Genomic DNA, 25,658 nt, shown 5'->3' with positions numbered 1-25,658 from the left:
TATTTGGAAAGTGATGTGTAAATTAAATGGACCAATTACATGTAAAAATTCCTTTTTTTTTTTTTTTTCTTTTCATTTCATTATTGACACATAAGTTTGTAGAAAATTATTTGTATCTTTAATATATATTAAAAGAGGAACTTTAAATAAGGGGATGACAACCTATCTCCCACTTTCTTTTTCACCACTCATTTTTAACCAATTATATTATGTCACCTCAACTCCACCACTTACTCACTACTCATCCGAATTTTTGTTGGCATCTGACCACTCACTACAATTTAATAAAAAGTAAACTTAAAAACAAAAATAAAGTCAAATTATATGTAATGATTGGAAGAAAATGGATTATAGAGTGCGTGATTTGACTACTCATTTTGACCGGCGGTGTTCCAACGTGGTGCCACACCCACCACTCGTCCATAATCCATCAAATGCCAACCCCTAACAACATGAAGTTATCTTTACCCTTCATTAAATTTCCATCTTTATTCTCCATCCTTAAATCATATTGCTTACATTATCTTTGACTAAATTTTAAAAAAAAAATGATATTAGTCCTCCAACTTCAATTAATTTGTTTAAACTAAAACACAATATTAATTACACTTTAAATTTTTTTCAGAATAATAATATTCATCTTCTTGTATTCTTAACAATTCGATTTTTTTTTTAAGCCTTTTCAATCGTGAGCTCATGTCACAAAAATATCTTCAAAAATATATTCATAAATGAGAATTTTTATAGTTTAGAGATTGCTATTCTAAAAAAATATATTTTTGTGTATGATGATTGGATAATGTTATGAAAGTTATCACTAGAATCATGATCTCGTGCTATATACAAATTTCATATATATGTTACTTGGTGTAATTTGTTCCGAGGATTGAGTAAAATATGTTTACTTTCTAATATTAAGATACAAAATATTACAATTTTTTTTATAACTATGTTATATATATATATATATATAGTTGAAGGTGATCAAAGAAAAAATAAAATGTCCAATTTGTAATTTTTTTCAAAACAAATGAAGATATAGAAAGATATTTATGTTTTTATTGTTAGTTTATGTAATTATTTTTATTTAATTATTTATTCTTCCAATTATATAAATCTTTAATGTTTTTTTTTTATTATTATGCCAGTTTTTTTGTATAAATGTATGTATTTTTTTATATGGTTCTTCCGCATTTTACGCAGGTTATAATTTATTTTGTTATTGTAACATTGCTTAAGTTATATTTATCTAAAAAAACCTTAAAAAACCCTTTTTGGTGGATAACCCGAGACTGAGAAATTGACATAAAGTCATACCCGTTTTCTTTTTAGAAAGACAGTATATTACATTAATGGGCCACTAATAAAGCACTAAAAGAACCAAAAATACAATTGTAATTACAAGAGAAATCCCATACGAATACGGAAAGGAAAGGTAATTCCCAAAAGTCGAGACGTTTTTATTGACATTTACTCCCAAAAGTCGATACGTTTTTATTGACATTTACTCTTTGAAACAATATTATATATCTTGTTTTGATATAATTGAATATATTGAATGAGGGAAAAATTATTTAGAGTTCACCTTATTTAGAATCCAAAAAGGGTCCATTGATTTTCTTCCATCTCCTGAAATTCCAACCACCTCCTACCACAACCACCACCATGATTTTCTGGCAACGGCAACCACCGCTACCACGACTTACACATGTGTAAGTTACCACCACGACTTACACATGTGTAACGAACCTGATTCTCGCCGGAAAAGTCACCAGAGAAGATGGACGGTCTTACACATGTGTAAGTTATATGGACCCTTTTTGGACTCTAAATAAGGTTGACTCTAAATAACCGGCCCCTATTGAATGAATTATATCGTTGTCATGGATATAAGATGAACCCGTAAAAAATTATCTATATCTACCTTCCATTTTAATACATCTTTATTTCCATTCTATAGATTGTGACTAAAATACTTTTCAAAAAATTCAACATCTATATCTACCTCACGCAAAAACACATAGTAAAAACCCTAACTCAAAACTTGTTCCCCTCCACCCCCCTTTCATTTCCAACCGCAACGAAATTACTCTTACGTTAATAACTACACCATCACCGCCGCCGTTACCGCTGCTGCATTGCACAAACACCAATCTAGTGTTAAATGAATAAGGTTTAGCCCATCAGGCTACTGCTTCTTTTAGTAATTTTATATTCAGTTTATAATATATTTTACATTATAATCTTTACTTTTATTTTTAATTTCATTTTAAGTTTACTTTGTATTTATACATTATACTTATCCTTCGTATTAACTGATCAACTTGGGACTCAACAGTTTTCACTCCCCTTCATACTTAAACTTTACATTCTGTTCTCTTGAAATCTTTTATGCGTCAAAAAGACGTTTATACGGAATAATAATGATTTTGAGTTTTCAATTAAATGAACCTAGATTATTTTCCGCTTATATATTAAGTTGTTTTTATAACTTATAATATAATTAATAGTTATAAATAAAACATATTGAGACTTGATGTACTATTATTTCAAGAAATGTTTTGTGTTAAAAGTTATTATTAGTATATATATATATATATATATATATATTTTTTAAAGAGTAGGATATGTATGCTAATTATATTGTTTTTGTTAAATGACGGTATAAATCTTTATATATTAAAGATAATTAGTGACATGTTAAATTTTTATAATATCTTAGTTTAACAAAAAATGTTAAAAAATGGTGATTTTGTCATATTTCAATCTTTTATTGTTTTACTATATATTATAAGCATCATATACATATCGGTAGTTGTTCTTTTATATAGATATCATAATATTATAACAATGTAAAACTAAATACTTATAACCAATATTTATTATATCATATGATAAAAATCCTATATAGAGTCAAAAAATTTGTAACAACGTACAACATGAAACAAATAAAAATGCTAATAAAGAAAAAATAATAAAAAATTATTTTAAATAAGATAATATAAATTTTAAAGTTATAGTTTTCATAATTGTATCATTCAAACAATTATTTTCTATAATTATAAAAAATAGGAATTCGTTTTCCCAATTAATAACCATATTTGAACAAATTAAGGGAAGCGATTTGCACATCACTTTTTTTTCTAATTCAAATTTCTCTATTTTAGAATTAAAGTCTTTTTTTTATATATCTTTAGAGATAATAATTTTTATATTTTGAGTTATAATTATATGTATATTAGTATTAGTACTATCAAATACACAGGTTTTACAACATTATCAATATAAGAATTAGTATAAGGAACAAATTTTTTTTATATATATTAAAATGTAAAAATATACTTAAAAAATAATTGAGATATTCAAATGTATATACTGAATGCTAAATAATATTAAGGCTGGATGGTGTAGCAGAGTTTCTTTTATACAAACTCTACCAGAGAGAAGCAATATCTTTACCTTGATTATACAATTGACTGAGTTTACATTGATGTCTTGTAAAAAAAATAATTCTATTTTCGTTAGTCATGGTTCTTAAAAACAATAAAAGTAGCAGTTGGTTCGTGGGTTTCCAATGATTTCGTATGTTATAATTTTATTTGTAGGGTTTGGTTTATATAAGAAGATTTTTTTTTATCCTAAATATAATTTTAATCCAATTACTAATAATAACAATGATTATCTTAATTGTAGTCTGATTACAATTACTAATAAAAAAAATATTACATTTAGTTTGATTAAAAGTAGATAAGATATTATGCAATAAATATTAAATATTTTTAAATTGGGTTAAAGTGTAAATTGATGATAGAAAACCCAAAAAGTGTAAATTAAGTATATTTAAATTGGGTTAAAGTGTAAATTGGTGATGCAAAACCAAAATATGTAAATTAATTTAGACATGTATTGATTTAATTAAATTTGAGATTGAGGGTTGTGATCGATCAATTGAGGTTAGGTCAGTTACCTTTTAGTATATATTAAGATTAAGATTTTTTTTATCTATATCTATAATCCCTTATAAAGCAAACAGACTTTTCTATTTTAAGAAATTCAACACTTTTTTTATACCTAAAATACCCTTATACTTAAACAAACCTAATATTCTTTATTCCTTAATCTTCTTTTTTTTTTACATTAATAATTACATATTTATCGCTATCGCTACTGCCACTACTGTGGCCACCCATTGCCGTCACCACCGCCCCGCGAACAACCGTCGCCTTTACCTCCGTCGCATTGTGCGGGTACTCTCTAGTACTTAATGAAACGTTAGAGCTTGCCAATCTTGTTTCATCTCAATGACTTAATCATCCAAATTCAAAGGCCTTCCGCATTTTAGTAAGAGCAACACAATGTATTACAGTAATTAGGTCCAACTTTTATTGGGCCATAAGGCCATTGGCCTCATAGAGTTAAATGGAATAAGAGTTGTTTTATTGAATGGGCTGGAACCAGAGATATTCATTTGCATAATGGGTTATGAGCTGTAAAGATAAATCATGAATGAAAAGTTATTTATGAATCTAATGTTAATATATAGAATTATGTTCTTTTTAATTTTATTGTTGTTTAGGCCTTCCATTTTGATCTCTATCCTACTCTATATATTAAGAATTTCCATTTTGATCTCTATCCTACTCTATATATTAAGAATATATATGTAGTGATAACTTTAAATTAATAAAATAAAACACTACTATCTAAAGATGGCTAGCTATGGTGGGTTACTGGTAACGACGGCAGTGATAGGGAATCGAGAATGTGGTAGTGAATGTAAAGTTAATTTATGTAAAATAATGATTTAGAGTATTAATGTTGTAAATTATTTTAATAAAGATATTATTAGTATATATTAGTTGAATATGTTTAATTAGTGAATAAATGAAAAATTATAACATGTTCATTTCAAAGTATGAATTGCTTAAGAGGGAAGGGATAATTTCCCTTAAATGTGAGTAAAGATAAAGATAAAGATAATATATATATATATATATATATACTTTCTATTAAGTGGCGGAACTTGAACACTGATTATGGAGGGGCGGAACTCAATGAGGCATAAAATTTTGTTTTATGAAGGGGGCTAATATGTATTATGAAAATTAATTTTGAAAGATATATAAGAAAATTAGTATTAAAAATAAGCTTTTATGGAGGGGATGGAACCCCTTTTGCCTCTTAAAAGTTCCATCCTAATTGTATATTATATGTAGTGAAAACTTTAAATTAATAAGATAAGATTAACACTACCATGTAAAAAAGGTGGCTAGCTAGTTCACAATGTTGAATAACAATGAGTAAAAGAAAATCAAAAAATGGGTTTTATGCTCAATGTACGTTGAATTGGATGTTGTGCGACCATAATGCCTTAATCGAATAGCATGTTAATGATCGATGATGTGATTTCGTGCTAGATAAATTTATACACTCGAACAATTCAAACTGACTCCAAAATTAAATCTAATCGAATCAATTTTTATTGGGTTTCTAGATTAATTTGACTATCTGTTTGCATTTTGACTTGGTGAGGATATACTTCTGCCTAATGTGACTAATGTCATTGTCAGCCATGGAGATAGACAGATAGTGAAGACTAGTAGTTGTCATGTTGCATAATGTGGTATTAAAGGGAGGGGTTAATATTGTGTTATCTCCAATGAGGGTGCCCAGAGCCCTTAGGTGTCGTTGGATATCCTTTAACATTGAAGCTTGTCCAAAACTAAGGATTTTTAATTTGAAGGATGCTCTTCATGCTTTTACTTGTCCTTATCTAATGTATTTTTGTTTTTAGTTGGAGGTAAAAGAATATGTAAGAATATCTAAGGATGTTTGTATGGTTGGAGATAAAATTATAGAATTTGAATGATTTATAAGGATGTATAATAATTTGTAAGGATATGATGTGACAACTCAAGAACGCCTAAAGAGTCCTTAACATTGGAGATAGCCTTAAAATGGTTGTGACATTATGAATAAATTCTCAGACAAATATAGAAATTGATGTTTAAATGTGTTCAAAGATAAATAACAATAGAAATAAATCAGTTATTTGGATGGAAAAATTTTTATGTCTGCTTGATAAAAACAGACATAATTATCTATGTTCGGTTGAAGAAACGTTTCTCTTCAGGCAAAAAGTTCCGTAAAAAAAAATTATGGTTAATTTATTGATGTGCTATTAGTTACATTTCTAATAAGTAAAATACTATTTCTTCATGGTGCGAACAAGTCACTCAAACATATCTGGCAATACAATAAGTCAATAACCATGAGAACACATTTTGGCCACCTTGCTCTTATCCCCTCCCTCATTTTATGAGTCATGATGACTAGGATTCTAAAGTACCATCTTAATGTTTCATTCTTGTGTTTTTAGGCTCTTTCTTTCTTAAACTAAAACATAAAAAATTGTATAATACCAAATGCATATTTGTATAATACGAGTATTATATACATTTTACTCCAAATCGTTTGATGAATTGTTTCTCTCCTAAACAAACTACATACAACTTTCAAAAGATCCAAATGCATTAACGTACATAGGTGCTAGCTCCTATTTTCATTTTTCAATGGGAACGACCTATATGGGATACGATTTAATTGGGACACTCTAAAACATAATTGGGGCGATCCACCTTTCAATTAGTACAACTTTATTTCCACTCCGTCCGGATTAAAAAAAAAAAGAAACAAGGCATTTAACATATTCATTCATAGCAAAAATAGCAAAAATGATGATAAGGTGGAATCATGCCATGTCATAATTAGGGTGGCATTTGATTGTGTGGTATCCGTGGATATGTCTTTCACTTTTTCTAAAGGATGTCATTGTCATATATAACTTTTTAATATTAAATAACATTTAAAATAACTTCATGTTATTTAAACAAACAATTTGTTTGCAAGTATTCAATCATGCATCGCCATATGTTGATAACGAATTTAAATCTTTCTCCTATTGGAACTTAGCCTTAAAAATATCTGTTGACAAAAAATACACATTTCTTTCGGAAAAGATTATATTTGAGCACTAGATTTTTGTTAAAAATAAGGACTTTAAAATATGTATAATTGTTTTCTATATATCATTCGAATGTTCCACTATCTGAATAATATCAACATTCAATCAAAGGTCCAATTACAATGAAGTAGAGAGCTTTCTCAAATAATACGCAATTTATGTCTTAGTCGAAGGAATTGAATAAGTCATTTAATATCTTTTTCGTTTTTCCTAAGAAGGTTTGCAAAAGATATGTTAAACTTGCTTAACTCAAAACGACAACCAATGAAAGTCTTTCTGTTTGTAACGACCTTGTTGTTTTGTAAGAAAGAAGTTCAAGATAGATAAAACAATGAAAGGAAAAAATTTTCTATCTAATAACAAATGTTGTAAATAATTCATATATCGGTCTCAATATGTTTTAGGTGGTGTATGTTACTACATATTGTATTCAAAAATCATGTGTTAGCCACAATCACCAACGAGATTAATTGAATAACAAGTGAGTTAATCGAGAATGATCACACGTATAATCGAATAAAAATAATGGTTAGCACGAAATCTATGTTTACACATAATTAGGGCCGTTTGGTTCCAAAATTTCAATGAAATGTGATACAAACGAATCTTCGAGATTGTCTTACTTTTATCTATAAAAAAATAAAGGGAAATGATTAATCCTCCTAACCTAATAATCCTTCTAACTATGAGATGATGACATGTGAAAAAACCAGAGAGAAAAATTAGGAAAGATAATTAGTGGATAGTGTCACATTCTTAATGTTTTAGGAGAATTATTAGACTATTTGGTTAGGAAGATTTATTATTTTTAAAAAATAAAAGAACATCCAAATTTCTTATGGATTTAAGTGTCATGTCATTCCACCTTTTGTTAGGTGATAGAGACCGTGTCTATTGAAAAGAATACCACGATTTAATTCTTGATAACATTATGGAATAGCTTAGAACCAAATGTAAATACAGTGCAACATTAGCCGTAAAATATAAATACAAATACAGGGCATCGAAATGTAACAAACTATGATCAAATGTATATAGTAAAAATCAACTATCAGATTGGATATTGTGTGTTAAAAACTTAGTAAAAATGTTCAAATCATGAGCCGTCCAATCAAAAACTTGCACATGGCGACTCATATTGTCACATATGTCATATTACAATTTATCAAGTTATTAACATAAATTGTCCAAAAACTTAGTTCGTTACTATTATAAACATTTGGTTATTATTAGTTATATTTGAAAATACTTAACCCTAAATATAATTAGTGTCACATTTGAGTTTTATGAAAGAATATAATTAGTGTCACATTTGAGTTTTATGAAAGAAAACAAAAGGCATAACCCAGAGTTGAATTTTTAAAGTTATTTCCACTTTTAGTAATCTGATCGACCAAAAAGATTAATGACACTAACTTAAGCAATGTGTTTTGTATTAATTCGTGGGTCATTGTTTTTCTATTATGTTTTGGTATGTATTAAAAATAAAAAGTTTATATTTTGTTGAAGCTTGATTGTCTTCTACAGTAAATATACTCAGATTTATAATATATTCAGCATATTCTAACCTAAACCAATAATAAAACATTATTATTATTACTATTATTATTTTTTTAATCTTTTCTTGATATATATGTTTAATTAATTTAAGATTATTTCTAATTTAACCAAACAAGGAATAGACGTAACACCCATTTTGGGTCTTGTTATTGAAGGTTTGGTACCTAAAAAGCAGCTAATCGACTACTCGTATATATTATCACATGGACCATGGCGAAGGTACTTTTGGTCCCTCTTTATACTTCTATATTTGCTTTTGAACCCCCAATGTATTCCTCTTTACTCCCTAACGAATTCAATGATTATAAATTTATAATAGAAATAGATCAATATAACATTGTAGGTGCCATATTGTCTCTTCTTTTCAACATTTATGTGTGTTATGAACTTATGATAATCCATAACAAGTTGAATTGGTCTTTTCCTTTCTTCTTTCCTTTTTCCCGCTGTCATGTCCATTTAGTTAAGCTATAAGAAATAAAATAAAGTTTATGTCTTAAAGCTTTGAAAGACCCAAATATATATGTTTACACTTTACATACACATGTTTTTGAATTAATATAAATTCATTATAGTTATTTCGAACTTTAAAGCTTGAAATGATCCATGTGGATCAAATAGTAGATAATGTTTGGTAAAACTTGAAATTCATCTTAACGAATTCACTCATTTTTATAAACAATTTAGTTAGTGTTTGGTAAATTTTATACATGGTTGTATGTTAAATATTTTTTTTTATGCATATGTATAGCCTTTTAAAACTTGTATATGGTTGAAGGTTAAACCTTTTTTTATTAATAAATATGCCTCAAGAATTTCTATTGGTTGTATATGGTTCATGGTGGACCAATATTTGGGGTTATCATATATACTGTTAACAATATATAATATCGGTTGCTGCATATGAAAATCAAGGGTGGATATTTAATTTAGCATATGTTAAATTGAAAGAAGAAGAAGTGTGAAGGCGTCATATACGCTGTTAACAACATATCTGATTTTCCCATATTTAAAATGGTTCATACATGATCGGTTGACCAACAAAAATATGATAGGTTATATATGAACTATGTATAAAAATTAGAAGTTTTTTATGCATATCACCATGTATGACGGTGAATCGGTGATCATACCCAAAAGCTAAAATCAAGATCAACATTTACCAAACACTATTATTATGTATGATTTAAGTTACCACAAAAAGAAAAATATGCTGATGATCTAGTGATTATATTAATCAAATCAAGATTAATATTTACCTAACACTACTGTCACATATGATTTAAGTAACCACAATCGAACAATATGAAATATATACAATCACTTCCTTTGATTCGTTAAACTCAACAAAGATAACTAATGTATTATATTTTTAACTTCAAATAAAAATACATTTTTATTTAAGTATGTTTTTGGAGGGTGTTAGACTGTCTCTAAGGGTTTCGTACTTAATTTCGTTACTTCCTTCATTGCTTCTCGCCGCTTGAGCAATGCCATTGGCACCGACATGTCAATCTTTTGCGTCAGTGGCCATCGTCGGCAGAGGTGGATCAACAGTAGTACGAGACTAGACGATCGCTTTAGGCCCCCAAATTTTCAAGGCCTCAATATTCTGTATATTAGACTTAATGTTTGGATTTAGGACTAAGTATCATTATACAATTTACATTGCAGTAACGCCTTTTTAGTTTTTGTATCAACATCTACATCTTTTTTATTACTAGTAGTTGAATAACAAAAGTCGAGCTACTTTTTTTGTTACTTTAATTTATATCGTAATGGATTAGGCCTCCAAAATTGATTTCGTTTGAGGCCTCTACAAACCTTGAGCCGCCACTGATCGTCGGTTAACCGACAAGTGAAGAACGAGCGTATATGAGTTCCATCCTTTGATCAATAATTAGCATTTTCTTTTTAAATGATCGGATAATAATAATAAAATAAAGTGACACGGAAGTGATGAGATGCTGTAGACATATGTACGTTAATTCAAAATTGTTAACGTGACGCTGATGTAACAAAATTGACGAGTAATCTATCTTTCATCATTATTATAGAAAACTCTAACTACGCTTAATATCTTTTCCTTATAACCATATGTTTACAAGTTAAAAGCAATCAGAATCAGAAAATTGCTATGATCATGCATTTTCAAACCTGTGTATTTTATTTTTTGATTCTTAGGCCCTTTTCATGAAACAATTTTCATTCGATGAAACCTTATGTACCAATTTTCAACACTTTAATAGTTTAGGTACTATAAATCCAAAACAAAAAATATCTTGCTAAGGTTAAAAATGTGGAGAAAAGAAAAACAAAAACCCTTCTTCTTATACACGTAAGCCAAATTGACCCACCTCTTCATAAAAACTTAAATTTTAAAAATTAAAATTATCATCGAAACAAATTAAGAAGCATATGTAATCGTATATACTTTCCTGCCTTCATCAAAATTCCTTTTTATCTTTCTCTTTCAAAGCCATCAAAAAATTAAAAACATTTACTTATCATTAAATCATATTCCCAAACCCCTTATTAGACTATATCTATCTAACTATATCTATATCTATATCTATCTATAGAAAATATATATGGAGCTATTTCAAGAATTAATATTTACAATATCTATATCTCTGATAGTTTCTTTATTAATTGCTAAGTTATTTTCAATTGCATCAAGTTTAGATGTTGAAGAAAAAAAGATTGATAAAGAATGGATTGTGGTGTCTGAAAAAGATGAAAAGTTCAACAAAGATGATTGCTTTATAGTTGAAGATCAAGTTAGTGTTAGTAAAGATGATGTTTTTGGATATGAGGAAGCTGAATTAGGAGCTGGGGTTGTGATAAATGACCCGAAAAGTGTCGGTGGAGACGATGCGTGTAAGGTGTTTGATGAAATGCCTGAGAGAATGGAAAATGATGAATTTGATGTGGGGTTGGTGGAAAATGATGAGAGTGATCTGGGTTGTGTGATTCAGGAAGATTGTGATCAGGGTTTTGAAGTTGAGAAGGAAATTGTCGGGGGTAATGATGTTGGTGAAGTGAAAGTTGAGCAGGTTTTTGATGATGATGATTGGCAGGGGATTGAGACGACCGAATTGGAGAAGAGGTTTGGTGCGGCTATGGCGTTTATGGGGTCGAAAAGTAGTGATTTGATTGATAATGAAGTAAAGGTTGAGTTGTATGGGCTGCATAGGGTTGCCATTGAAGGATCTTGCTATGAACCACAACCCATGGCTCTTAAGGTTTCTGCCCGGGCTAATTGGTAAGCGATATTTCTTACTGTGCGTCTTTTTAGCATTGAATTGGTATGAAATTTTACTGCATTTTTTATTTGTTTGGATGTGTGAAGAATATAAGTTTTAAGATGATTAAATGTGGATTTTGAGTTAAGTAGACATCATCTTAAGAATTCTTTACTTATTAGGTGAATATGAATATACAACTATATTGATAGTTAAGTTTTTTTAATGCGAAAATTGAATTGGTCCTTTGTTACATGATGTAAATGCCAAATGTTGGAGCCTCTTAGTATTCCTTATTGCTAATCTTTTTGTTGCTCTTTAGATTTGGGTCATATAGGGAGATTTCAAGATGGTTCCAACTTTCAAGCTATAATTTCCCGACTTAAACGGTGTCTGGGGATGCATATTTGTAATTGCTTATAAACAATAGATTAAACATAAGTGTGTTTTTCATTTATAATACATGAAAAAATGGACTTCCAACAGAAACAATTTGTTTCCGGGTTAAATTGGCCCGTTTTCCCGGCCTAGGACGTGTTTGGCTCATATACTTTCAAAACGTGATGTAACCTTGTCGGTAGCTAAAACACACTGAATAGCCAAACACTTCAAAATCAATAATATAATATGAAATTGCAATATTGCATCACCGTTTCTCATTACATTAAAGCAGACTTGATATGATAAATACAATCTTGTGGAACTCCCAAGAAGCACATGTGCTGTTTTTGTTTTGTTTTTCTGCTCTGTTCTGTGAATCTCTGTCTATTTTGGCTCATCTAATTTTTCTCTATTTTTATTTTTTCCAAAGCAATCTCTCTTCTCTTAATTTATCTCTAATGATTCTTAATATATGGAACCTTTTTATCCGCAGGAATTCATGGAAACGTTTAGAAAACTTAGGACGAGAGGAAGCAATGGAACAATATATTGCTCTTCTTTCTCAACATGTTCCTGATTGGATGGGAAGTCATGCTTCTGTAAGAATAATTCTTTTCATGTTACTGGTTCACTTTATTTGATTTAAGGAACTTAAAGCCAACATTATCTCTTTAAAAATTTGTACTCTCTTAAAGACAGAATTGGATAGATGAACTATGGTTGGATTTTGTCTGATATCTTTTCTAAGTAGTGGGTCATGTTGGGGCTGATTTTGGATTTTATTTAAAGATTTATAGGTTTTGAGGTGGAAAGGTTTTTCTGATAACCTTATGAGGGGCCTGATTTTAAGATAAAATAAATCAAAATAATACTAGAAGAATATTTATTGTATTATAAGTTGCACAACTTCAATATCCAAGGTCTTATGAAATTCCCAAATCTTTTCTGTATTTTCTGTTGGAGTTTATGTCCTTTATATAAACATAAGTATAGTTTACTTGTTTGTCACTGACATTTCATTTATATACTTTTTGATAAACATTTAGGACAAACAATGACACTTGAAGTTGTTCCTGGGTTGATTTGGGCTCCTTGGCAGTATCTCTCACATTATTGGGTCTAACTAGGAACTGCAGCATTTGTTGTCTCCTTGATGAGTTAGGCTATTTCATCGACAGACAGTCGGGCATATTAGTAAATAACAACGACGTCTTTTGTAAATGTAAAACATGTTAATCGTTTGTTATGGCTAGCATTTTGGAGAAAAGTGCTGGAAATCTCTTCTTTTTTTGTATCTAATTAACATTGGTGTAAGTATGATTGCTGTTGGTATGTTCCTCGTGTTGAATAGAAAAGTCCTTTTGCATATTACAGATTACACAGATGGTCCGTTAGTCCATGCAGTTTACACGAATTCCATTAATCATTCATATTTTGAAAAAATTACATCGATAACCCGTTTGGTTCAAGTGGTTTCGTGGTTGGTTAAAAAATGGATTGCTTTCGTTAAAGTACTCACGTGATAGGAACTTACATGATTTTACCTTTCGTGCTTTACTCAATGTTTTAATTGTCATGGGGTATTTGTTGTTGGCATGTCTTAATCTGGATCTAAATGAGAAGTTGTTTAGATGTCAAGCTTGTACGTTGAAGTATGGTGTCAGTATATCCTAATCTGGATCCAAATGAGAAGTTGTTTTGATGTCAAGCTTGTACGTTGAAGCATGGTCTCAGTATTTTATTTCACTGTGTAGATAATTAGACCACGAGGGAAAAACAAGTCTTTCCATCTTTTCTATTATATACATCGATATACAGTATATAATTAAGATTTTTGTCGATGAAATGTCAAAATTTTAGATTGACTAATCATATAGGTAACGTATGAAAGAGATGAAATGTATAATAATTTCGACCAGATTTAGTGGAAGTAAACCGAATGTGCACATGCGTGTGTGGATGTGTGTAGTGTGTACATGATACTGCTGTCTATTTTTGGCAATAGGTAGTCTTGTACAAAGGTAAGTAAGCCTATACAAATCCATGTACGATAGCTGTTATAATCATTAATCAATGTTTTAACCGGTATTTTAATCATATCGGTGTTAAAAATTTTTCTGAAATTATCGGTATTACCAGAAATACTAGCCGGTACGATTATTTTAATTTTTTATTTGATATAAAAACAATACAAAACTTGTTATAAAATAATGTAAATAGTCAAAATAAAATTATAATCTACTAAAAAATAATATCAAATAGGTATTTCATAACAAAATATAAGTTTTAATGTTCACAAATAACAACAATTAACATTAAAGTACATATAAAAAAATTTCAAAAAAAATAAAATGAAAATACCGGAAAGAACCAGAAATACTGGACTTAATAATACCAGAGTACCCTCCGATACCGGTAATACCGTTGATACCGGTCGATATATACCGGTATTTAAAACATTGCTAAAGTATATTAATACTCCGTATCTTTTTTTTTTTTAAGAAAGCTCATTTGGGTCGTGCTTAATTTATCTTCCACCTAATCTTTGGTCTATGCTTTCTCTTCAGGCCATTTTTCTACTCTTGACTTGCATTGGTTGTTTTCTTTTTCCATGACAATTTAAAGTAAACCAATCATTTTTGACTACTTTTAATGTTTTAATAAGACTTTGTTTGTGATCCTTTCCAGACTTCCAGTCATTAATCTACCTCTACTCTAAAATATGTCATATAGGATTCAAACCCTGGATAAATTAATAGGAATCGATTTGTACATCATTAGTTTTGATCATACGTTATTAAATGTGTTTGCACAACATAATAAAGTATATTTGATGGTGTATAGTCAAAAATTGGGATTATCTATATCTATATCTATATATATCTATATCTGTATCTATTTATACTATTTTATAAAGCATTTTGTTTTTTTTTTTAATTTTAAAAGTGATTTGAACTACTTAAATTATTTTATTTTTTATTTAATAATTTAGACATCTCTACCTAATATACTTATAATACTCTTAAATCTCAACCACTCATTTTTTTTTTCTCTTCTCAAATATCAAAAACTCATTTTTTTTCCCTCCCCTATAAATCATTTTATTCTTCTAATTAATTTAAAATATTTTATCTCAAAAACCGTATAGGATAAATTATAAAAATTGTATGAGTGTTTTTAAAATTTCATGCTCTTTCATTAGAGATACTTTCGACGAATTTTTAAATACTAGGGCGGAGCCCGTACGGCTAAAGCATTTGACTATCATACTCCATGACTTGACCTATGACCCCACCATCTCACCGCCGCAACGCGCAGACACAATCTCTCGTATAGATAACTAGATCACCCCTCTTAATTAATTGGTATTTGTACCATACTACTGTTGTTAGTGTTTTTAAAGGGCTTTTAAGTAGGTTATTGACTTATTGTATGTAACTATGTATGTATAGGCCCAAAACAAAATCGGGACCCAATTAGATCAAATCGGATCTAAAAATCGGCGGCACCCGTAACTATAAAAAACCCGACCGCCGGCGACGGCGATCCAGATCTGAACATCAGATTACTCCAAAATGGGAGTTGTAATAGAAAGCCAAGTTTGGGAAAACAATCAGCAGCCACTCTCAATATTCATATTTATATCATGTTTACTTTCAATCATTTTTTTACCTCAAAATAATTCCTCCAGGATTTCCTCTGTTTTTGATCAATCATTTTCATCTTCTTTTCTTCGCTTTCAGAGACATTTTATCTTCATTTTCTCTCTCTCTTCAGGTATATATATATATACACACTGACACACACACATATGTATGTATTATTGTACATATTGTTGGAATGTGTACTGTAATGATTGTGTTTTTGATGTTTGGTTAGTGATGGAAGGAATGTGGTCAGTGTTTGGGGAATACGAGATGGCGTATTTCGGTTTAAGTAAGGATCAAATGGTGTCGAGCCTTGTCGTTGGTTCGGCATCTGCATTATTTGCTGGGACTTGCTTAGGGATGCTGTCTGACTTAATGTAAGTCTCCTGTCTTGTATAATTATAGAATACAATGTGACAAGTTAACAAACAATATTGGTCAACAAACCAATCGAGTAGTTATGAGTGTTTTCCTAGTATAGCCCAGTATATCCTAGTACCACTGCATTGTCCTGTTATATTATGTGTTGCCACCTAGATAGAGTTACATTTGAGCAGAATTAGTTGGCTACTGTCTTGTTGTAGGTCGTTAGGAGCTGCACGCCGCAGACTAAACATACATATCCGATCTCTTGAATTCATATTTTTGGATTACAATGTAGTAGAAACAAGTCAACTGCACATCTCAGTTAGTGTCCATAGTATTTAGTATCTTAGCTTGGTTGGATGGTGTGAAATATGGATGGTAATTATTATGCTTTTTTTACAGAGGTAGAAAAAAAGTTTGCTTGATGTTTTGCATGCTGCACCTTGTTATTTCTGTTTGCAAGAGACTTTTTTCACATCCAAGCATTTGGTTAGCAAGCATTTGCCTTTCTATAGCCAGTTCAATATATTCTTTTGGTTTCGAGACGTGGATGGTGGTTGAGCATGACAAGGTTGGTGCTTTTACATGATGTCATTGGTCACGTTAGATAATTCTTTTACTTGATATATATTTCCATCTCCTCCTTAACCAATTCTGATGTCACACATTGCTAACTAGAGATATCTGTTGGTTTTTACAGCTAGGCCACAGGTTAGATTCGTTGAATGAAATGTTTTGGTTAATGACCTTCCTTGAGTCTGCATCTTTAATTGGCAGCCAAGTGCTTGTAAATTGGTTGGTCGGTAGTGACATTGAGAGGAACATGTTTACTCCTTCAACTGTTACTGCATTATTGGCACTTGTCAGTATCATTTCCATAGCACAAGAATGGAGAGAATCTCCACCTTCAACATTTAAGGAGTATCATGTGTCACTAAATACACATATTTTCTCTGGTAAACACACCAATGGTTCCAAAATTTAATCAACTCTACATGTATGTCTATTGTGTGTGTCCAACTAAAAGTATGTCTGTTGTAGGTATTCATCTTTCAAATCTCGGTTATTGGATTTGGGTACATCTAATAACTGAGATTTGAAAGTTAAATATCTACAGTAGACACACTTTTAGTTGGGTATACAACAATAGATATTCGTGTATCCTTCATATTGAAACCATTAACCCTACGAATAACAACTCCTTTGGAGTCACAATTGTTATCTTAGAGGAATATAAACTACAAAAATATGATGCTTGAGAATTGACTTTATATATATGACGAAAGGCTGTGAAAAGTAACGTCAAGAGTATATGTTTGTGTGAGAAGTTTCTCACAAATGTAATGTGATATTTGCAGATAAAAGAATATGGTTATTGGGCTGGGCACAATCTTGCGTTCAGTTCTCTGTTGTAGCATTTTGGATATTATGGGCCCCAACTATAGTGGTATGTTATGCATCTTACTTTCATTTCAACAACATTTTTCAAATGCCTTTTTTTTAATAACATTCTGAATCTGTAATGAAGATCATTGCACAATCCCATAGACTCTTCAATATACATACCTGCCTAAAAAGTAGTGTACTGTATTTTATGCTATATGGATCATGAATGTACTTTTTAGCTTAAAGTTATTCTTTCTTTCTTTTTGATGAGCATACTGTAATTAATATGATGCTTAGTCTACCTATCAAATCTTGATTTCAGGCTGATGGTCGAGAAGTTAATCTGGGCGTGATATATCCTTGTTTGTCGGGAGCTAAAATGTTAGGAAGCACAATTTTTCCATGGTTCATTAATGGACCATTACCCCTCAGAACCGAGGATTGCCTAGTATATGCATTCATTATAGCAGGGCTAGCTCTGTCAATAGTAGCTTATGATTATCAGGTACGTTCTGTTTTAGTAATTACATTATGATAGCTAATGACATTTTGTGGATTGGTTATTAAGCTGCAAAACTTTTGCAGGAAATTGGAATTCTTGTAGGACTCTTTTGTATGTTTCATGCTTGTGTTGGCCTCATTTTACCTTCTTTAGCCAGATTGAGAACTTTGTAAGCAATGTTCTGTTTGTTTTTTCTTGTCTTGTATATATACTTAAGGTGGCAAAATTCTGTGCCATCCACGTATGAAAGAGTTGTTTCTGGCTATGATCTTTATCTAACTGGCACATTAGGATAAGAAAGATAGCTCAAAAAGTGATGGGCCAATTGGGTCTAAACTCAAACTTTAGTGATTCTGATGCATAAACCTGCTAAAACATTTTTGTAAAAGAAAAAGTTAATCGGTTATTGAAATCGTGTAAAGGTTTGTAATCATGTTTGACACCTTAGTTTTCTGTAAAAGACATATTAGAAATTTCAATAGAAAGTGTTTTAAGTCAATGCTATTGGACTCTTTTATATTAGTACCTAAATTAGCTTTTTGAACTGAAACTGGTGTGCCTCGTCATCCATTTGCCACCCCAAGTTATATACGCTAAATTTATTTTATCAATTTTCTTGCAATCAAGTGGAAAAGTAATTTCCGAATCCTTCCTCACTTCATAAACAGGTATGTGCCAAATGAGCTGCGTGGAGGAATGATTAGCCTGTCTCTAGCTCCCGCAAATGCTGCAATTCTTTTCTGCCTGATCCAGGTATGTAGCTCAAGAAAGTTGGTAGAAGGTTTGGCTCGATTAATAATTATAAAGGCACTTAATATAGTTTTGAATGTACAGTTGCTCCTGATGCAGTTTTTTCAGCAATCAAATGGCTAAAGAACAAACGATTAATGAAAGACCGAAACCATAAAGGTTTTCTTGACAAATGTCAAGTTATGAAACTTAATAATAATGAACTGAATTTTACAATATCTAGAATCCCTATCTATACTAATCCTAACACCTAGAATAGGAAACAAATCAATCCATAATAAAATAAAAACTTATAAAAATAAAAGATATTCAGGTTGGGTCTGTTTACGGCTCGCCTGCATCATTTGCACCCACTTCGAAAAAACTCGTCCTCGAGTTTTGCCTTCAAACCAAAGCCACTTGAGTTGAAAACAACCACTAGATAGTGACATAACATTATGCTCGTGATACTTAAGTGGGACGAACCAAAATTGAACTTGATGGTACTCTTTTGCAACTGATTGAATTTTGTTGACGTATTTACATCTGGCTAGTTTTATCGCACAATGAGATGAAACACTATTTGAATTGATACATGACCCAACCTTTACTCTTGATTCTTTGCCATACTTTAATTTCCTTGAACTCATAAGTGTATTATCCTTGTTAAAAGTTTCATACCCACATGCATTACCACAATCCGAGTCTTCATATTTTTCAATAAAATAACCATCACCATCCATATTAATAATTGTATAGTCTTCCTCATGCATAATACCCATCCTGCCTCTATATTCGTATATATCCGTATCTTGAGCTCTTTGACCCATCAATGGAAGTTTCTGATGCAGTTTTTTTAGCAATCGATTTACTCAAGAACAAACGATTAATAAAGACCGAAACCATAAAGGTTTTCTTGACAAATGTCAATTTTCTTATACAACTTAATGAACTGAATTTACAATAACTAGAATCCCTATATATACTAATTCTAACACCACTAAAATAGGAAACAAATAAATCCATAATAAAAACGGTAACTTACTAAAATAAAAGATATTGCGGGTTGGGTCAGGTCGCAGGTCGCATGCATCAGCTCCCTTCGTCGAATGAAGTTTCAGACCCCAACTTAGACTTTGTATCAGAAAATTTTACGCTATGTCAAACATATATTTATTTTTGATAAGAGATGCAAACAAAGATATCCTTTTTTAAAATTCATGGAGTATCAGCATGAATCTATTATCTTCGGCTTATTAACATGAATGTATCTAATTATCTATGATGTGATAAACATGGGAATCTCAATTTGGCTGATAAGGGTTTATTATATGGCAGAGAGGTTACAATGGGAGCATTGAAAATTCGACTATCATAGCATTTGGTGCAATTGCATTGTTCTCTGCAGCTGGTTGTATGCATCTCTTGAAGCAATCCGGTAAACAGTCACCCCGTCAGAACTTTCATAAACATTAGATGCACCTTGTATACTCAACACCAACGCATTTTGGTGCAACCTGTCCAAAATCAATTGCGAAAAAGATGGATCCAGCTTGAAGGTTGAAAGTTGTGATGTTGAACCAGCATATACCTGGCTGGTAAACCAAAGAGAAATTGATATTTTTTCCCAGGTGAGAAGTTTTGTGAATATATAGATGCCATTCAGGTCAATTATCAAAAGCAAAGTACCTGTCCCCAAGTTTTTCTATTCGGTATCAAAAGCAAGGATTTGAAGTGTATTATTATTGTATATTCGAGAAAGTTAGAAGGCACCAGATAAGATGCCTGAAAGTTTTTGTATCACCAAACTGCAGTTAGAGAATTTTATACTGTTCATGGAGGTTGAAATGTGGACAACGTACAGTTTGCTGCTTCTTTTTTGGACCAATTCTCACCACCATTGTAATTAACACTATTCATATGGATGTTATATGGTTAATGACTTGAAGAATAGTCAAACTGTCATGTATTCGACAAAAAAGAAGTAAAGAACCTACTTATATGTGCGTATACCTGGCATTACTATTATAATGCCAAAATAAGCCAATCACTTGTATCAAATTATTCCAGCAAAGATGTAACAAATTTTATTTATTTATTTATTTTTAGAGCGACGTGTTAATTGATTAGTGGGTCGAACCCTAACACTGACATCCAAGATGACACAATTTGATAGTGAGATACTGTCTGTATATCTTCAAGCCCTCAGTCTCGTGTTAATATCCTAACTGTCATGTTCGGCTCCATAAAGTACCTGGCTGAACCCTGTCACCGTCATATTTACCCACCCTCAAATTAGTTACCCATGCAGTTACCTTAATCCAAATCTCACCGCACATTTACTTTAAGTTATAATAATAATAATAATAATAATAATAATGATAATGATAATAATAATAATAATAATACAAAAATCCCGCCGCCATAGATATGTTTTGTAATTGGAATTGTAATTGGATTAGAATAGGTTGAGTACTTAAGCAATGCTAGTCTATATATACTTGTTGTACAGAGTAATGTATCTTTTCCTGATTTCGGTTCTACGTCCCTAGCTAGCTATCAAATTCCCTCACAGCCACCATTGTTCCGATCCTTGTTTCACAAATTCTCGCAACTATTATGTCGTCGACAGTCCTTGATCAACTTCTGCAAACTTTTGAAGAATCAGTAAGAATTCGCAAGAAACTTCCGCGGCAACTGCTAGAACGTTTACTTGAACTTATTGACAAGTCTATGAAGCTCTTGGATGTGGATGACACAGTAGGGGAGGCGAAGAGGAAAAGCAAATCCCTCGGCAGGAAGGGGAGGCAAAGGCTAAAACAGAAGCAGGAGAGAGAGGCAAAGGCGCAGGCCGAGGTGAAGGCAGAGGAGGAGGCGGCGGCGGAGGGGACACAGTAGTAACGGCAAAGGCTAGGAAAAGAGATATAGGAGAAACTAATGTATATTTGTCTATCCATCCAACTTAATCTTTATGTTTTCCTCTTCTTTGCAAAAGCTAGTGAATTAATTTTTGTGATTATGCTTTTATTTTATATGTTATTTCACTTTATGGTATCTGTATCTTGCTCATTCATCTCCAAGGTTGTAAAACTCCTCCGAGAAAGTCGAGTTTTCAAAATACTCCTGACTCCCCACCCCGCCGAGTCGAGTCCGAATTATCTTAAGGGGAAACCATTTCAAATTTTTGAGGGGATACCAGTTCAAATTCTTGAGGGGAAACCATAATGTGGAGTTCTCCAACTTTGATTCGGACAAGATAATGATGAAGCGTGATCTTATCAACTAATCTAACGTTTAATTTTCAAGTTTGAATTATTATGTTAATGTTTTTAAGCAATTATGTTTAAATTTGAAGTTTGGAATATATTTTTAAAGTTTTATTACATATAATTTCAAAAATACTTATGTTTCCATATAAAATTCCAATCCGAGTTCTCCCCGAGTCGAGTCCGATTCCTGACTCTCCCTTGCCGAGTCGAGTCCGAGTCACGAGTTCCCCAACCTTGTTTATCTCTATATATATTATATCCCTAATTATTGGAGCCTGAAATTTCCCCTAAATTTTCCTAATATATTTATAGGTGTACATATTGTTTGTTTGACGTTATAATGTGGAATATTCTATAATGTGTAATGTAATGACTATGTTTTGATGCTAGCTTGGTTAGTGATCTATGTGGTCAGGTTTTGTATTTCGGTTTGCGTATGGATCAAATGGTGTAGTCGAGTCTTATTCTTGGTTTCGCCTATGCATTCTTTGTACGTTGCCGTCTGACTTAATTTTGTAAGTCTTCCTGTAATAGTTATCAAATCTGATATGTTTGTTTAGAATACAAGCCAATCGAGTAGTTACAATTGTTTAATTTCATAGTATAGCCCTGTGTATCTGAGTGCTACTGCACGTCCTATTAAATTATGTGTGGCCACCTAAATAGAATTAAATTTGAGCAGAGTTATTAGTTAGCCATGTCTTGTTATATATAGTTAGCGTCCATAATATTTAGTAATTTGGTTGAATGGTGTGTTAGGCCTCTCCATATATATCCGTTGGTCTTCGACCTCTTCGTTTTGATCGTCGTTGAAAACATGATAGGCACCATCTCATCGGGTGATATTATGGCCAGTAAAGATGAAGTGAGGAAGAGGTCATGCTAGGGAGAGTCACGTCCATTATATGAACGTTAATTAGAGGGAAGGAAGCTAGTGGGCATCGGGTAATATAGGGGTCGGGTTGGTTCGGGTAAAATGGGTACTCCTACGCCGTAGTGTGGTGAATGGTGATGGACGAATATGACCGTACGTAATTTCTTGGTTTTTCCACTCCATGCGTTTAGGGTTTTGTGAGAATAACATTTATCTTCACCATCTAAACTAAAAATCAACCTTTCTAAATTAAACGTCAATCTCTCTAAATATCACCATGGACTTTACATAAACATTAATTGCATATGGTATTGTTTTTATGAAAGTTTAAGAAAAGAAAGAAAAAACGGCATTACAAACATTAATTGCATAAATCTTTATAAATAAATAGGAGATTTAACATATGTCAATTTACAAGTGATATAAATACTAAATATATATAAACGAGATAATATCCCGCTTTAACATACTAGAAACCTTCGGGGCATGATTTAAACTTCAAGTTTAAAAATAAATAAAAATTATAACGTAATCAAGTTATCTAAAATTAAAAATATAAATTAGGAAGCTCATATCAAGTGAGGGATACAATATTACCATTATAAATTTAAAATAGAGGATTTATCTACATGTTGTTTTACTCGATCTTACCAACATATCATCTTTTATTAAAAATTAGAAATAAAATGTTTTGTATATATATTATTTTTATTTTCAGATAGAAAGTTGGGTTTTTTATTTAGAAGTTAAGAATATGGATGTACTTGGTAAATAAATATTAAGGATTCCTGTGTAAATAAAAAGAAATTTAGGATGATGAAATTGAGATAATTGAATGTCACCTAAGGTATTGAAAGAAAAACCATTTTTCCTTTAATAGAAAGCGGTATATTATTGCGATTTGCGAGTGATTTACAACTTGATGAATCCTTGAAACGCTATAGTTGAATTTCGTTAACTAAATTGATAACTTGTATTCCAATCAAATATATGAAAAATCCTTGGTATAGTTTCCCATCGTCAATTTATGCATAGATATTTTCAATCACATTCAACAAAGTCAAACTAGCTTTGTATAACTAATATCATATTTGTATAAATTTGTAAATGATCTATTGTATCTCACTATAAAAAGTATATCATATTTTTCTCATTTCAAAATACGAAAAATTTCAAATTACAGCTAAGAAAAAAATAAACTTAACTTTTAATCTAGACCATTTAAATTAATAAGAAAAAAACAATCCTAGCCTTTAAAAATAAAAGTCAAACTAAAAGAAATATAAAAGTCAAACTATAACTAATAAAGGTTGTATATATTTTGACATTCCAATATTACCATAAATTGAAAAAGCAATGGGTTTTACAACTTAACGAAGGCTATATTTATACTATCATTGGTAAATTACGGGTAATATTCAAAATGAATTTCATTGATTAGCATGACAGCTTGCATTCCAATATAATATGAAAATCTATGTTGTATAAAAAATTGGCACTCTATCAATGTAATGCTAAAAGTCAATCGTTCATAACGAATATGAATATGATTTCTTTATAAATTTGTATAAGATTTATTCTACACCATCATTATAATATAAAAAGCGCACTTTTTTTCTCTTCTCATTTCAATGTTACAAAATTTTCAACCAAAGAGATGAAAAGAGTAATGTATTTTTACATATATGCATATATTTCTCCCTATCCTCTAAAGATAATGTTATTGTATTGCAAAATGTAAATATGTTATTCATGTTTTTTTCTTCATATCTATAATAACATGATCTTCACATGTTCTATATTTTTTTTAGGTCATTGAAGTCATCAATCACTTCAATAATAACAAGAAAAAGAAAGCAGTTGCATTTTACTTGAACGAAGTCATTAACTTGAACCAGAACATCACCTTTTCAATGAATGAGGATTTTTTTAAATCTATGTTGCAAACCTAAACATAAGGTAGTTGCAAACCGAAACATCTTTAAATTTTGTTTTTACAAGGTATGTTACGTTTTATGTTAATCCTTACTAATAAAAGTTGAATATTTGCACTTCTGTCAATATATTACGAGTATATATTTATATAGGTAAGTGGCCACCAGCCGTCACTCTTCAAGAGAGGTCTTGGATTCGGGTTTTGACAAAGGCAAACTTGAAAAAATAAAGAGATTATTAAGTAGTTAAGATTCACTTGGACACTAGTCTAGCTGTGGATTAGTGTGTATTAAATGATACATGGGATCACGGGATTCCCATCCAGTTAACCATCGTATACTCCTTTAAGCATAAATTTATTGTTTATAACCTGGTCAATGACCGGGTATTGATCAAGTTGTTGTTATTATTATTATTATTATTATTTATTTTTATTTTTTTCTTTCCCCATCAGTTTGTTTTGTGGCACAGCAGTTCTTTTCCAAAACATATTATTTTTTGGTATTAATCTTTATATATTGGTTTTTATTATCAATAAATAATTGTTAATCAAATACAGTATAAGTTTATGTTATGGTTTTTATATACTATGTACTACTAAAAATAAAAATAAAAGAAACATAAGGAAATTTGTGTTAGGTTGGAGCTCACCACTCCTCCCATTTTGAATAATTTTGGGTAGAATTGGAAAATTTTGACATTCAGAGTTTTTATTGCATTTGTAATGGTGACATAGACAA

General features: G+C 30.8%; 2 protein-coding genes across 2 annotated transcripts; both read left to right on the top strand.

The window, feature by feature from the left end:
* The first annotated feature begins 11,139 nt into the window (after positions 1-11,139).
* Positions 11,140-13,576, top strand: LOC122578796 (acyl-CoA-binding domain-containing protein 3). The gene is made up of 3 exons (XM_043750833.1): positions 11,140-11,849; positions 12,704-12,809; positions 13,257-13,576. Exons 1-3 carry the CDS (start codon positions 11,176-11,178, stop codon positions 13,266-13,268), a joined length of 792 nt encoding a protein of 263 aa, XP_043606768.1. The 5' UTR covers positions 11,140-11,175; the 3' UTR covers positions 13,269-13,576.
* Positions 13,577-15,667: 2,091 nt separating this feature from the next.
* LOC122579170 (molybdate-anion transporter) lies at positions 15,668-20,954 on the top strand. Its single transcript, XM_043751283.1, has 9 exons — positions 15,668-15,987; positions 16,090-16,234; positions 16,626-16,794; positions 16,924-17,179; positions 17,582-17,670; positions 17,932-18,114; positions 18,195-18,280; positions 18,780-18,864; positions 20,179-20,954. Exons 1-9 carry the CDS (start codon positions 15,786-15,788, stop codon positions 20,314-20,316), a joined length of 1,353 nt encoding a protein of 450 aa, XP_043607218.1. The 5' UTR covers positions 15,668-15,785; the 3' UTR covers positions 20,317-20,954.
* Positions 20,955-25,658: the final 4,704 nt, after the last annotated feature.

This window comes from Erigeron canadensis, chromosome 8, assembly GCF_010389155.1.
Source record: "Erigeron canadensis isolate Cc75 chromosome 8, C_canadensis_v1, whole genome shotgun sequence".
Taxonomy (NCBI): domain Eukaryota; kingdom Viridiplantae; phylum Streptophyta; class Magnoliopsida; order Asterales; family Asteraceae; genus Erigeron; species Erigeron canadensis.
This window is presented reverse-complemented; position numbering and strand designations above follow the sequence as displayed.